The sequence below is a fragment of the Xenopus laevis genome, chromosome 5L (genome assembly GCF_017654675.1).
Source record: "Xenopus laevis strain J_2021 chromosome 5L, Xenopus_laevis_v10.1, whole genome shotgun sequence".
Lineage (NCBI taxonomy): Eukaryota > Metazoa > Chordata > Amphibia > Anura > Pipidae > Xenopus > Xenopus laevis.
The window spans coordinates 168,437,312-168,451,743 of NC_054379.1; the positions used below are offsets into that span (position 1 = coordinate 168,437,312).

A 14,432-nucleotide genomic window follows, 5' to 3' on the forward strand; every position below is an offset into this window, starting at 1 on the left:
GGGACAATTACACCGGGAAATAAAACGTTTGAGGGTTTGAGGAAGAGACAATATGACTGTCCTGTGGCGCCCGAGGGATCACAGCGTGACAGCGATTGTGACATCCATTCATTGTGTCCTCCCCGTGGCAGAGAATTTGGGAGCATCCTAAATTGATGTTTCTCTTGTGAGACGTAAAGGGTGAAACAAAGGAGGGAGGCAAATAAACAGCAAATGGAGCAGATGATTCCCCATTTAGACTTTCTAACAAATCCTGTCGCTTCTATAAGAATATTATCATTATTTCTCTGCCAGTTCTATAGCCCACTGTTATTTAGGCCACTGTTTCCCTTTATGCTGGGTCTTCAGCCCCATAGCCCTGCACAGTGGGGGATAGAGCCCTGTACTGTGTATTTCCCATAAGTCCCTATATAAAGGGAATGTTGGGGGATACGCCTATTATGGGGGATAGAGCCCTGTACTGTGTATTTCCCATAAGCCTTACAATATATATATATATATATATATATATATATATATATATATATATATATATATATATATATATATATATATATATATAGATATATATATATATATATATATATAGATATATATATATATATATAGATATATATATATAGATATAGATATATAGATATAGATATATATATATATATATATATATATATATATATATATATATATATAGATAGATATATATAGATATATATATATATATACAGTATATATGTATATAGTGTAGATGGTATTTCTTGTCTGGAACCCCCAGAGAACAATGTTAGACACAAAGTGATCCATTAACCATATATTGTAACAGATGAGTGACAGTGTTTTTAGCTGGACTATACCAAGGGTTTGATAACTAGGCTATATTATTACTGGCCCTTGTTGCCATAGTAACATTACCAATAACTAATGAGTACACAAAGTTCTCCACTATCAGTGTAAATACAAACAGTAACAGGTAAGTGAGGGCAGGGGAAACAACACAAAGCAGGGGGCATATGGGTAACCAGTAAAATGTTTAGGGAACACTAAGGCTCATGGTATGTCCAGAGTTATAGACCAGCAGGGAGCACAGGCAGTTGGAATATTATTTACCCCATTACATCCTGAGTATAAAAGGTGACCCTCAATCCTCAGTGACTAGTGGTCGGGGGTTATACTGATTTCTGCCCCTGTGGGGCCCTAGTCTAATCCTACTACTTGGAATAATTTAACTGTAATTACCATCAAACTGGAGTAATTTAACCTGCCGGTTGTCCTGAGTGGATTATTTAACCCCTGACTAATTACCTAATGGTATTGTTTAAATAAATCCCCCACTTATTGACCTGCCAGTGCCACTACTTGGATTATTCAACCTGCTAACTAACTGCATCAATCCCAACCATTGGATTATCCAACCTACTAACTAATTGCATCATCCCCAACCATTGGATTATCCAACCTACTAACTAACTGCATCAATCCCAACTATTGGATTATCCAACCTACTAACTGCCTCAACCCCAAGCATTGGATTATCCAACCTACTAACTAACTGCATCAATCCCAACTATTGGATTATCCAACCTACTAACTGCCTCAACCCCAAGCATTGGATTATCCAACCTACTAACTTACTGCAGCAAACCCAACCATTGGATTATCCAACCTACTAACTAACTGCATCAACCCCAACCAGTGGATTATCCAACCTAATAACTAACTGCCTCAACCCCAACCATTGGATTATCCAACCTACTAATTAACTGCATCAACCCCAACCATTGGATTATCCAATCTAGTAATTGCCTCAACCCCAACCATTGGATTATCCAACCTACTAACTGCCTCAACCCCAACCATTGGATTATCCAACCTACTAACTGCCTCAACCCTAACCATTGGATTATCCAGCCTACTAATTATCCAACCTACTGCAACCAAGTATTGATTGGACAAGTATCCCACTCTTTAGTCTGATCAACCAGCACCAACCAACAAGTCCCCAGTTTACGTCGCTACTAATTAAGTTGACAGTGTAACTTGCCAGACTTCAGCCTCACTGAGCCCAGTACTTGGGGTACCAATAATATCACACACCCAGTTAGTACTCAGGGGAGACCCCACAAGGGTGGTCCAACCAATGAACCAAAATGTGTCAATTTAACAGCAAATCCTGGAATAAATTTGAAGGTTCCGAGTCTGACCCTTCTCTCAGCGACTTCATTTGGCCAATCAGGGTCGGGACGAGTCCAGAACGGACGTCGGCTCATTTCTCTCGAAATTTAGTTGCACTGAACTTTATAACATGATTGTGTGAGATTCAAATAACAATTAACAGCAGGAAGTGGGGAAGTAACAACAGGAAGCGGGAAAGTAACAACAGGAAGTAAGGAAGAAATAGCAGGAAGTGAGGGAATGTGCCAGGCAGATAAGAGATCAACCTCCACATTCCTCCCAAAATCTTCTCCTCATTCCCCAACACCTCACAGACTCCAGCACCAACACTATCACCAAGACCAACACCAGCACAAACACCAGCACTGACACCAACACCAGCACCAAGACCAACACCAGCACCAAGACCAACACCAGCACCAAGACCAACACCAGCACCAAGACCAACACCATCACCAACACCAGCACCAACACCAACACTAGCACCAAGACCAACACCAGCACCAATACCTGCACCAACACCAGCATCAACACCAGCACCAACACCATCACCAAGACCAACACCAGCACCAACACCAGCACCAACACCAGCACCAACACCAGCACCAACACCAGCACCAACTCTATCTCCAAGACCAACACCAGCACTACCAACACCAGCACCGACACCAGCACCGACACCAGCACCGACAACAGCACCGACACCAGCACCGACACCATCACCAAGACCAACACCAGCACCAACAACAGAACCAATGCCAGCACCAACACCAGCACCAACACCAGCACCAACACCAACTGTCTGTGCATATATGATATGGGGGTTACAGAGTACAGAGGCTGATAATGGGGTCCATTTATAGAGATGTTGGCCCAGGCCTGGCACTGAATTAATTACAAGGGGTAGATGTAAGCGCTGGGGGTGATCACGTTACTCACACTATTTTATACCTTCACTAATGTTTCTCACAAGCAGCTTCACTATGAATAATTCAATCTCTCTGAGATACAATTTCCTTTCGGTTCCTCCCGGTACATGAGCGGCTGTGTATTGACATGGAAATTATTTGCTGTGTCTGACACAAGAGCTGAAACTGCAACAATGTAACACAACTGTCAGGTGTAGAGAGGGAACCGCACAATTAATGCTTCATTAGCAATAAATACAACAATAATAGGTTAGTGCTGCCAGTCTCATCCACTGTATTTTACTTGTCTATGAATTCAATGGCTGTATTACACTGTGCCACTAACTACACAACCAGAACATTCTACTCAGCATACAGGCTGTTCCTGCTGAATTGTGCTTAGTACAGGGAATACCTATGCTGCCATAGTTTTATGGGATCTCTCTGTACAGACTATGAGCAAACTTAGGGACTGTTCCTGCTGAATTGTGCTTAGTACAGGGAATACCTATGCTGCCATAGTTTTATGGGATCTCTCTGTACAGACTATGAGCAAACTTAGGGACTGTTCCTGCTGAATTGTGCTTAGTACAGGGGAATACCTATGCTGTCATAGTTTTATGGAATCTCTCTGTACAGACTATGAGCAAACTTAGGGGCTGTTCCTGCTGAATTGTGCTTAGTACAGGGGATACCTATGCTGCCATAGTTTTATGGGATCTCTCTGTACAGACTATGAGCAAACTTAGGGGCTGTTCCTGCTGAATTGTGCTTAGTACAGGGGAATACCTATGCTGTCATAGTTTTATGGGATCTCTCTGTACAGACTATGAGCAAACTTAGGGGCTGTTCCTGCTGAATTGTGCTTAGTACAGGGGAATACCTATGCTGCCATAGTTTTATGGGATCTCTCTGTACAGACTATGAACAAACTTAGGGACTGTTCCTGCTGAATTGTGCTTAGTACAGGGGATACCTATGCTGTCATAGTTTTATGGGATCTCTCTGTACAGACTATGAGCAAACTTAGGGGCTGTTCCTGCTGAATTGTGCTTAGTACAGGGAATACCTATACTGCCATAGTTTTATGGGATCTCTCTGTACAGACTATGAGCAAACTTAGGGACTGTTCCTGCTGAATTGTGCTTAGTACAGGGAATACCTATACTGCCATAGTTTTATGGGATCTCTCTGTACAGACTATGAGCAAACTTAGGGGCTGTTCCTGCTGAATTGTGCTTAGTACAGGGAATACCTATACTGCCATAGTTTTATGGGATCTCTCTGTACAGACTATGAGCAAACTTAGGGACTGTTCCTGCTGAATTGTGCTTAGTACAGGGGAATACCTATACTTCCAGGTATATGGATGACCCACACTAGTCCCTGGTGCAGTAACCTATAGCAACCAGCCAGCAATTATCTATCCCCTGTTTAATGCAAGCAGCTGATTGGCTCCCAGACTAGTATGATTCCATTGGTTCAGTCTTTTGCACAGTTGGCCCCATACCCAGGGCAATAATGAGACAGTAGGGGGCCCAGGACAGAAAGTTGGACAATTCCACCACTGGACAGAACAGGGGAGATCTTATCTCTGTGCAGCTGCTGCTTATTGGTCTGACCCAGTTGGGCAGAGAATTAGATAAGATCAAGATTGGGAAATGTTGCCTTTCACTTGATCCGGTTTCTCTCATCAGTAATTCTGAGACGTCAGTAACTGCCCTAGAAAAGGAGCCTCGGCCCATAAATAAGTAACAAGCCCAATAGCGGCCCCCTCGTATGTGTCAGACCCCCCTGAGAGCTCACAAAGCAAATGTTCCAGCCTAATTGTCCCGTGCAGTGGCCCCCAGCCTAAGAGATCAGTGTAGAACTGCCCCGCATGCCCTCCTGCCCCCCTGCCCCCACATGCCCTCCTGCCCCCCTCCTGCCCTTCTGCCCCCGCATGCCCTCCTGCCCCCCTCCTGCCCTCCTGCCCCCGCATGCCCTCCTGCCACACTGGGGATGAGAAGTGCCGCTGCCCATAGGAATGGAGGGACTTGGGGTAAAATAACCTGCAGGGGCCCCACATTTATAATTCAGCCTACAGACTTTAGTGCCCAGGGATAGTGGGAGTTGTAGTTAAACAAGTAGCAGAAGCTGCAGATTATACATATACACATATATACTGTATATATATATATATCTCCCAGACATAGGGCCAAACATAAACTTTCCCAGTTTCATGAGACTAATGCTCAGGGGCCCCATAAAGTGAGTCTGGATTGGGAAGAGCTGATTGGCCCCTCAGTGCTGTCAGTATTGGGCTGCGGATGAAGTGCCGGGACTAGAGCAACACTGGCCAATAAAGGAGATTTAGTTCTTTAATTAACTTCTGAGTGAGACGTTTTGCCTCTTTCTGCTCCTTTGATCATTACAGGCTGCGGCGATCACGTCTTCCCTGGGAATGTCATTAATTTCCTGCCGACACAATCCCAGAGATTATTCCCTAATTCTCCTGCCCCATAATTACACCCCATAATTACACCCCATAATTACACCCCATAATTACACATGGAACCTCGGGGATTCCTCTTCCTCTCTGTACCCCCAGTCACACCTGTAACCCCCTTAATACAATTTGCCTTCCCTGTGTTTCTGCTTCCACTAATATAACTAACAACTAAGTATCTGCCCTCATTAACCTGCTGGTTACACTCGGCTGACTAGTGGCTACAAAGTGATTATGGGCAAGTGCTCAGGTAAGTGATAGTCAGTGCCGGGCTCTCGTGGGTGTAATTAACTGTATCCTGGGATGCCCACGACATGTGAAGCCGAGGGAATGGTGTGAAACTGCAACAACATCAGGTTACACAGTGCAGACTCCTGTCCCACAGCCAAATGTAACAAATACACCCTCTATACACTGACTATAAAGGGATAATGTACCCCCTACTGTAAATGATAAGGATATTAGAAGTCACTGAGGGGTTGTTCTGTGACCATATAAAGGCACAAGGCTGCAGGCTGAGTTATACAGGGAACTCTGAGTATCACTCATGTATTATAAGGGATAATGTACCCCCTACTGTAAATGATAAGGATATTAGAAGTCACTGAGGGGTTGTTCTGTGACCATATAAAGGCACAAGGCTGCAGGCTGAGTTATACAGGGAACTCTGAGTATCACTCATGTATTATAAGGGATAATGTACCCCCTACTGTAAATGATAAGGATATTAGAAGTCACTGAGGGGTTGTTCTGTGACCATATAAAGGCACAAGGCTGCAGGCTGAGTTATACAGGGAACTCTGAGTATCACTCATGTATTATAAGGGATAATGTACCCCCTACTGTAAATGATAAGGATATTAGAAGTCACTGAGGGGTTGTTCTGTGACCATATAAAGGCACAAGGCTGCAGGCTGAGTTATACAGGGAACTCTGAGTATCACTCATGTATTATAAGGGATAATGTACCCCCTACTGTAAATGATAAGGATATTAGAAGTCACTGAGGGGTTGTTCTGTGACCATATAAAGGCACAAGGCTGCAGGCTGAGTTATACAGGGAACTCTGAGTATCACTCATGTATTATAAGGGATAATGTACCCCCTACTGTAAATGATAAGGATATTAGAAGTCACTGAGGGGTTGTTCTGTGACCATATAAAGGCACAAGGCTGCAGGCTGAGTTATACAGGGAACTCTGAGTATCACTCATGTATTATAAGGGATAATGTACCCCCTACTGTAAATGATAAGGATATTAGATATTATTAGATATTTAATTGACCCCCAATTGTACGTGTTGGCAGGTCCCTCCTCCCAGGAGCCCAGGAGACCAGTGGGTTAATAATTTGGGCCCCTGGGCAGGTGAGTGCAGCTAATTCCTACTGGTGACCCTGAATACAACTAAAATGAAGAAATATTCTACACATTTATATTTTCCGTGAGACATGGGGATAAATCAAGGCTACATTTTGTTTTACCTTTTAATTGAAAATCAGAATTTTCCCATAGATCAACTTCATCCAATCACAAAGCAGCACAATCATCACAACCCAGAGACTCTATAGAGCGCACTATACAGTATATGTCTTGTATAATAACCAGACTCTATAGAGCGCACTATACAGTATATGTCTTGTATAATAACCAGACTCTATAGAGCGCACTATACAGTATATGTCTTGTATAATAACCAGACTCTATAGAGCGCACTATACAGTATATGTCTTGTATAATAACCAGACTCTATAGAGCGCACTATACAGTATATGTCTTGTATAATAACCAGACTCTATAGAGCGCACTATACAGTATATGTCTTGTATAATAACCAGACTCTATAGAGCGCACTATACAGTATATGTCTTGTATAATAACCAGACTCTATAGAGCGCACTATACAGTATATGTCCTGTATAATAACCAGACTCTATAGAGCGCACTATACAGTATATGTCTTGTATAATAAGCACATTTATTGCACACACCTCGGGTCCAATATCAAACCCACAGATCGACACTTATAGGAGCTCACGTTATTGTATTTATCACAATATTGACTCCACTCATTAATTTAGTTTCTTGCCACTGTACAGCCCCCAAATATCTTCTGTACGATCTGGAACCCCCAGTTCCACAGCCGCCTCTGTATCTCACTTCTCTACTGGGGACATTGGGTTATTAGCCTTGGCACTTACTGCTGGCCACTGACTGCTCTTCCAAGGCTACTAGAACTCCCCCTCACAATCAGTTACCCCAACAAGCAGACACGTTTATTTTCTCACCCCCACAATATCCTCAGATAGACTGAGCCCAACACAGAGTCAATGTGCCCAAATGAGAGGGATAAGGAAAGTGGGGGGGTGCGGGGGAATTGGGTCACACACAGTAACAAGTCGGTTCTGAACTTGTCCCATATTCACAAAGGAGCCAATGACAGCTCAGCTAATGATACTGGATCCCCCCAACTCACCCCAACATCAACTCATCTTCACCCTATTCTATTTCATCAGGTGACACCCCATTCTATGTTAGGGATCAGGGAGACTGACACTCTATTATTGGCAACGCCAGACACTCTACTTGCTACATATACAACAGTAATATACAGTAATATACAATAATATACAGTAATACAGTAATATACAATAATATACAGTAATATACAGTAATACACTAATATATAGTAATATACAGTAATACACTAATATACAGTAATATACAGTAATACACTAATATATAATAATATACAGTAATACACTAATATATAGTAATATACACTAATATACAGTAATACACTAATATATAATAATACACTAATATACATTAATATACAGTAATGTCCATTATCACTATAATGTCCATTATTTCCGTAGCAGCACATCTTATAATGCAGTTTGGGCAGCTGTGGGTCCCCCATTCCTGTGCCAGCGAGACCCCAGGTGATGCCCCCATAGGGCACATTGGCACAATACTCGGCCGCTGACTTTATTCTTTGGGCAAACACGCCCCGTGCCCAGCATTGTGCCTGTCAGTTACTATTATATCAGTAGAATAGAATAAGAGCCTGGGGTTGGACCAGAGAGAGTTGAAGGTGCAACAAATACAAAGGTCCCATTCACTAGTCCTGGGGCCACAGACTGCACAGGGGCCCCTCAAGCACAAGTCACATAAACTGCAGTGCCAGGGGCCCCTCTGCCCAAACTCCAGCGAGGCAGTTAATTTAACCCTCTCACTGCTGATGCCCTTAATAACTACATCATGGGGCAATGGTCAGTGAAAAGGGGGTCCCACCTGCAACTCCCTGCAACTCCCTGCACCAAAGCTGTAAAGAAGTTTTCCCACTCGTGCCCCCCACCTGCAGCCCCCCCATACAATAAATGTACCTCTGAACGTGACTTTAGCAATTCTGTCCCCTCTCCCCCGCAGCTCGGTCACAGTCCTGAGATGCACAATGAGGGCCATGCTGGGGGGCTGAGCTGACAATCGAATCCTCGGGGTGAGACTGATGAGCTGCTCTAGTCTCTGCTATTGAGGAGGGGGCCGTTCTGTGTTAATCTCCTCCCCCCTCTGTCACTCATTGAGCTCCACTCTCTGCCCCTTCCCCTCTCCCTCCTATTGCAGCAAATATCAGCCCCTAGCTCCCTCCTCTGCCTCTCAGCCCCCACCATCTGCACAGGGACCAATCTGTACCCCCAGCCCTATAGCTGCGCCCGTCAGCTCTGTGTAACCGGGTTACAAGTGCCGGACAAGTTCTCTATGTGATGCCCCAGAGCCCAGGGAATCTGTATTTAATGGTATCGTGAGACTTACAGTTGTGCTGCATCATCTTGTTTGTGTGGCCACAGTGTATGGTCTGCCTGCCTGTGTACTGACTGGAGTAAGGCAACGGGGTGTCAGGAGAGGGGGACACTGGCGCTGGAGGGGACACTGGCACTGGAGGGGGACACTGGCACTGGAGGGGGCACTGGCACTGGAGGGGGGCACTGGCACTGGAGGGGGGCACTGGCGCTGGAGGGGGACACTGACACTGGAGGGGGGACACTGGCACTGGAGGGGACACTGACACCGGAGGGGGGACACTGGCACTGGAGGGGACACTGGCACTGGAGGGGGGACACTGGCACTGGAGGGGGGACACTGGCGCTGGAGGGGGGACACTGGTACTGGAGGGGGGACACTGGCACTGGAGGGGGCACTGGCGCTGGAGGGGGACACTGGCGCTGGAGGGGGGACACTGGCACTGGAGGGGGGACACTGGCACTGGAGGGGACACTGGCACTGGAGGGGGGACACTGGCACTGGAGGGGGCACTGGTACTAGAGGGGGCACTGGCGCTGGAGGGGAAAGTGGCACTAGTTGGACAAGGTGGTGTCTAGGGAAGGGGCAGTAACTGTAGCCCAGTGAGTAGTAAGACAAGAGGGTGACTATATGTGGCCCTATAGGGGCCCAGTTCCTTATCAGCTGATGCACCAATCACTGGCCCTAATCATGAAGTTTCTGATCTGCCCAATGAACAAAGGAACCAATATCCACAGCACAGAGATATGAGTGGGAATGTGCCAGTCTGTATATAATATATATATATATAATGTATGGGCAGCTTGTAGCAACTATAGAGAGTGAGGGGAATGTTTAGTTGGACTGTCGCCCCCTGTGGGTATTAAGCGACTCCCCTTCATTTCACTCCATTAATTCTGCCCCTAATATAAATGTTACATTGTGTTTCCTGCTGACGTTCCCTGTGTTGTGCCCCCGGTGCCCATGAGGTGGCAGCGCTGAGCTCACACTTCATTGTACAGATTTATTTTATTCATTTTACAAAACAATTTAACTCTTCAGCCTCCCCATAGAGAATGGCCAAGTGCTGAGTCGCAGTGACTAAAGGGAAAGGTCCCATTGGAAATGAACTGGAAATAAAACAATGAATTAGGAAAATGAATTGAAAAGAAGGAAGAAATGGAGAATTTTACCAAATACGATTCAGTTTAATGTCTCGGAGTTTTGCTGGATGAACTGGAAATCCTTCTCTGCATGGGGGAAATAATCAACTAAATGATTAAAGGGGCAGTTCAACTTCACAAAACGTCTGTCCCAAAGCAACTGTTATAATTGGTACATGAGTCGCTCCATTTCCCAGCAGCCCCTACTGAGCATGCTCCCCGAGTGTTACCCACCCCCACTCAGTAAAATAACGTGGGGCCTTACAGTTCAACACTAACCAGAGGGTCATATTTTATTATATTGTTATAGTTCAGCAGCTTTATTTCCCCTGCCACTGCTGAGCTGTCTCTCCATTCTCCTAGTTAATTCAGTGAGAAGCTTCTCCAGGCAGCAGTGTAGCTTTAGTTCATTGTGTGCCCAGAGCAGTGTGCCCAGAGCATGCCTCCTGTTATAATTATTATATTCAATGCATTATATACAGAACCTCAGAACCAATGAGATTGAGCAGTGAATTGGGGAGCTGCTTAGAATAACCTTCTCTGTTAGAGTTTGGGTGAAGTTCCCCACACACACACATAGGGTATATATATATATATCTACAGATTGTCTGTTTGTGTGGCCTCGTTATTATTCTCGTTACCGTTCATGTGACTCATTACATTTCCCAATTGCAGGCGCAGATGGTGCGGAGCTTTAATGGGATCCTTTTGTTTCTATTCCCTGTCTCTGTGTTGGGGAACAGACGGGGGACACGCGCAGTGCATGCTGGGTACTGGCCAGTTTATGGCTCCAGATGCATCACATTGGGGTTCAGACTCGGGGTCTCCTGGTGGGAAAGTAACAGAAGAGACACGTGGCGAGGGGGCAAGAGTGGGGGGCACATGTATGAGACAAGAGTGGGGGGCACATGTATGAGACAAGAGTGGGGGGCACATGTGTGAGACAAGAGTGGGGGGCACATGTGTGAGACAAGAGTGGGGGGCACATGTATGAGACAAGAGTGGGGGGCACATGTATGAGACAAGAGTGGGGGGCACATGTATGAGACAAGAATTGGGGGGCACATGTATGAGACAAGAGTGGGGGGCACATGTATGAGACAAGAGTGGGGGGCACATGTATGAGACAAGAGTGGGGGGCACATGTATGAGACAAGAATTGGGGGGCACATGTATGAGACAAGAGTGGGGGGCACATGTATGAGACAAGAGTGGGGGGCACATGTATGAGACAAGAATTGGGGGGCACATGTATGAGACAAGAGTGGGGGGCACATGTATGAGACAAGAGTGGGGGGCACATGTGTGAGACAAGAGTGGGGGGCACATGTATGAGACAAGAGTGGGGGGCACATGTATGAGACAAGAATTGGGGGGCCACATGTATGAGACAAGAGTGGGGGGCACATGTATGAGACAAGAATTGGGGGGCACATGTATGAGACAAGAGTTGGGGGGCACATGTATGAGACAAGAGTGGGGGGCACATGTATGAGACAAGAATTGGGGGGCACATGTATGAGACAAGAGTTGGGGGGCACATGTATGAGACAAGAGTGGGGGCACATGTATGAGACAAGAATTGGGGGGCACATGTATGAGACAAGAGTTGGGGGGCACATGTATGAGACAAAAGTGGGGGCACATGTATGAGACAAAAATTGGGGGGCACATGTATGAGACAAGAATTGGGGGGCACATGTATGAGACAAGAGTTGGGGGGCACATGTATAAGACAAGAGTGGGGGCACATGTATGAGACAAGAGTGGGGGGCACATGTATGAGACAAGAGTTGGGGGGCACATGTATGAGACAAGAGTGGGGGGCACATGTATGAGACAAGAATTGGGGGGCACATGTATGAGACAAGAGTTGGGGGGCACATGTATGAGACAAGAATTGGGGGGCACATGTATGAGACAAGAGTTGGGGGGCACATGTATGAGACAAGAATTGGGGGGGCACATGTATGAGACAAGAGGTTGGGGGCACATGTATGAGACAAGAATTGGGGGGGCACATGTGTGAGACAAGAGTTGGGGGCACATGTATGAGACAAGAATTGGGGGGCACATGTATGAGACAAGAGTGGGGGGCACATGTATGAGACAAGAGTGGGGGGCACATGTTTTTTCCACTGGATGTGTTTGATTAGAGCCTTATGCAGGAATGGGAGTGGAGGAGGCGGGGCTGGAGGAGGGGCCTGATTGTAGCATTATTATGAGGGTCCTTGTTGCAGTGCAAGTGGCAGTTATTGGGGGGTTATGGGCAGTTATTGGGGGGTTGATGCCGCCGGCAGGTGCAACAACCTCTATTCATGGCTGTGTAAATGGAGCGTTGATGTGGAACAAACTCATCACAACAAGCCGACTCTCAGCTCTCATAATAACTCATTCTGCAACTGTCACTTACCTGTCAGCCGCCCATCAGCTCCCACTGTAAACACATAATCACTTTGCCGCCCACCCCTACGTGCGCCCCCATCACTCAGCTACATCTATTGGCATGAAATGTCTCCCAACTGAGCAGTGACGGGAACCCCTGTATCACTAACTGCCACCCTTTATATCAGGCCTCATGGGCCCCTGCTGACTCAATACACCCCATAATGACAGCTGGTGCCAGGCAAGTGACAGTTAGTCTGTGTCTCACTATTAATTACACACTCACTTATATACACTGGCGCTGTCTCACTGGGGGAAATCAACTGCTCACACTGTCATATTTAACTGCCTTACACCTACTGTATCTACTGTACTCACACCTATTGTACTCACTTACTGTATCAACTGTACGTACACTTACTGTATTGACTATACTCACACCTACTATATCTATTGTACTTACACTTATTGTATTTAATGTACTCACACCTACTATATCTACTATACCCATACCTACTGTATCAACTGTACTCACCCTACTGCATCAACTGTACTCATACTGGCTGTATTGCCTGTACTCACACTTACTGTATCTACTGTACTCACACCTACTATATCTACTGTACTCACACCTACTGTATCTACTGTACTAGTCACACTTACTGTATCAACTGTACTCACATCAACAGTTTCTACTGTACTCACACCTATTGTATCAAACTGTACTCACACCTACTGTATTGACTATACTCACACCTACTGTATCTACTGTACTTACACTTACTGTATCAACTGTACCTACACTTACTGTATCTACTGTACTTACACTTACTGTATTGACTATACTCACACTTACTGTATCTACTGTACTTACACTTACTGTATCTACTGTACTCACACCTACTGTATTGACTATACTCACACCTACTGTATCTACTGTACTTACACTTACTGTATCAACTGTACCTACACTTACTGTATCTACTGTACTTACACTTACTGTATTGACTATACTCACACTTACTGTATCTACTGTACTTACACTTACTGTATCTACTGTACTCACACCTACTGTATTGACTATACTCACACCTACTGTATCTACTGTACTTACACTTACTGTATCAACTGTACCTACACTTACTGTATCTACTGTACTTACACTTACTGTATTGACTATACTCACACTTACTGTATCTACTGTACTTACACTTACTGTATCTACTGTACTTACACTTACTGTATCTACTGTACTCACACTTACTATATTGACTATACTCACACCTACTGTATCTACTGTACTTACACTTACTGTATCAACTGTACTTACACTTACTGTATTGACTATACTCACACTTACTGTATCTACTGTACTTACACTTACTGTATCTACTGTACTCACACTTACTATATTGACTATACTCACACCTACTGTATCTACTGTACTTACACTTACTGTATCTACTGTACTTACACTTACTGTATCAACTGTACTTACACTTACTGTATTGCCTGTACTCACACCTACTGTATCTACT

At 45.0% G+C, this 14,432-nt stretch overlaps 1 protein-coding gene across 6 annotated transcripts in view; it reads right to left on the bottom strand.

The window, feature by feature from the left end:
• Positions 1 to 9,126, bottom strand: part of otof.L (otoferlin L homeolog) — a 96,920-nt gene extending 87,794 nt beyond the window's left edge. For 5 of the 6 annotated variants that reach the window (XM_041563645.1, XM_041563643.1, XM_041563646.1 and 2 more), the window contains exon 1: positions 8,953 to 9,126. In XM_041563645.1, coding sequence (XP_041419579.1) covers positions 8,953 to 9,031 — 79 coding nt within the window. In that variant the 5' untranslated portion in view covers positions 9,032 to 9,126. The remainder of the gene's footprint in view (positions 1 to 8,952) is intronic. The other variant, XM_041563644.1, reaches the window with a different exon arrangement.
• Between the last annotated feature and the right edge of the window lie 5,306 nt (positions 9,127 to 14,432).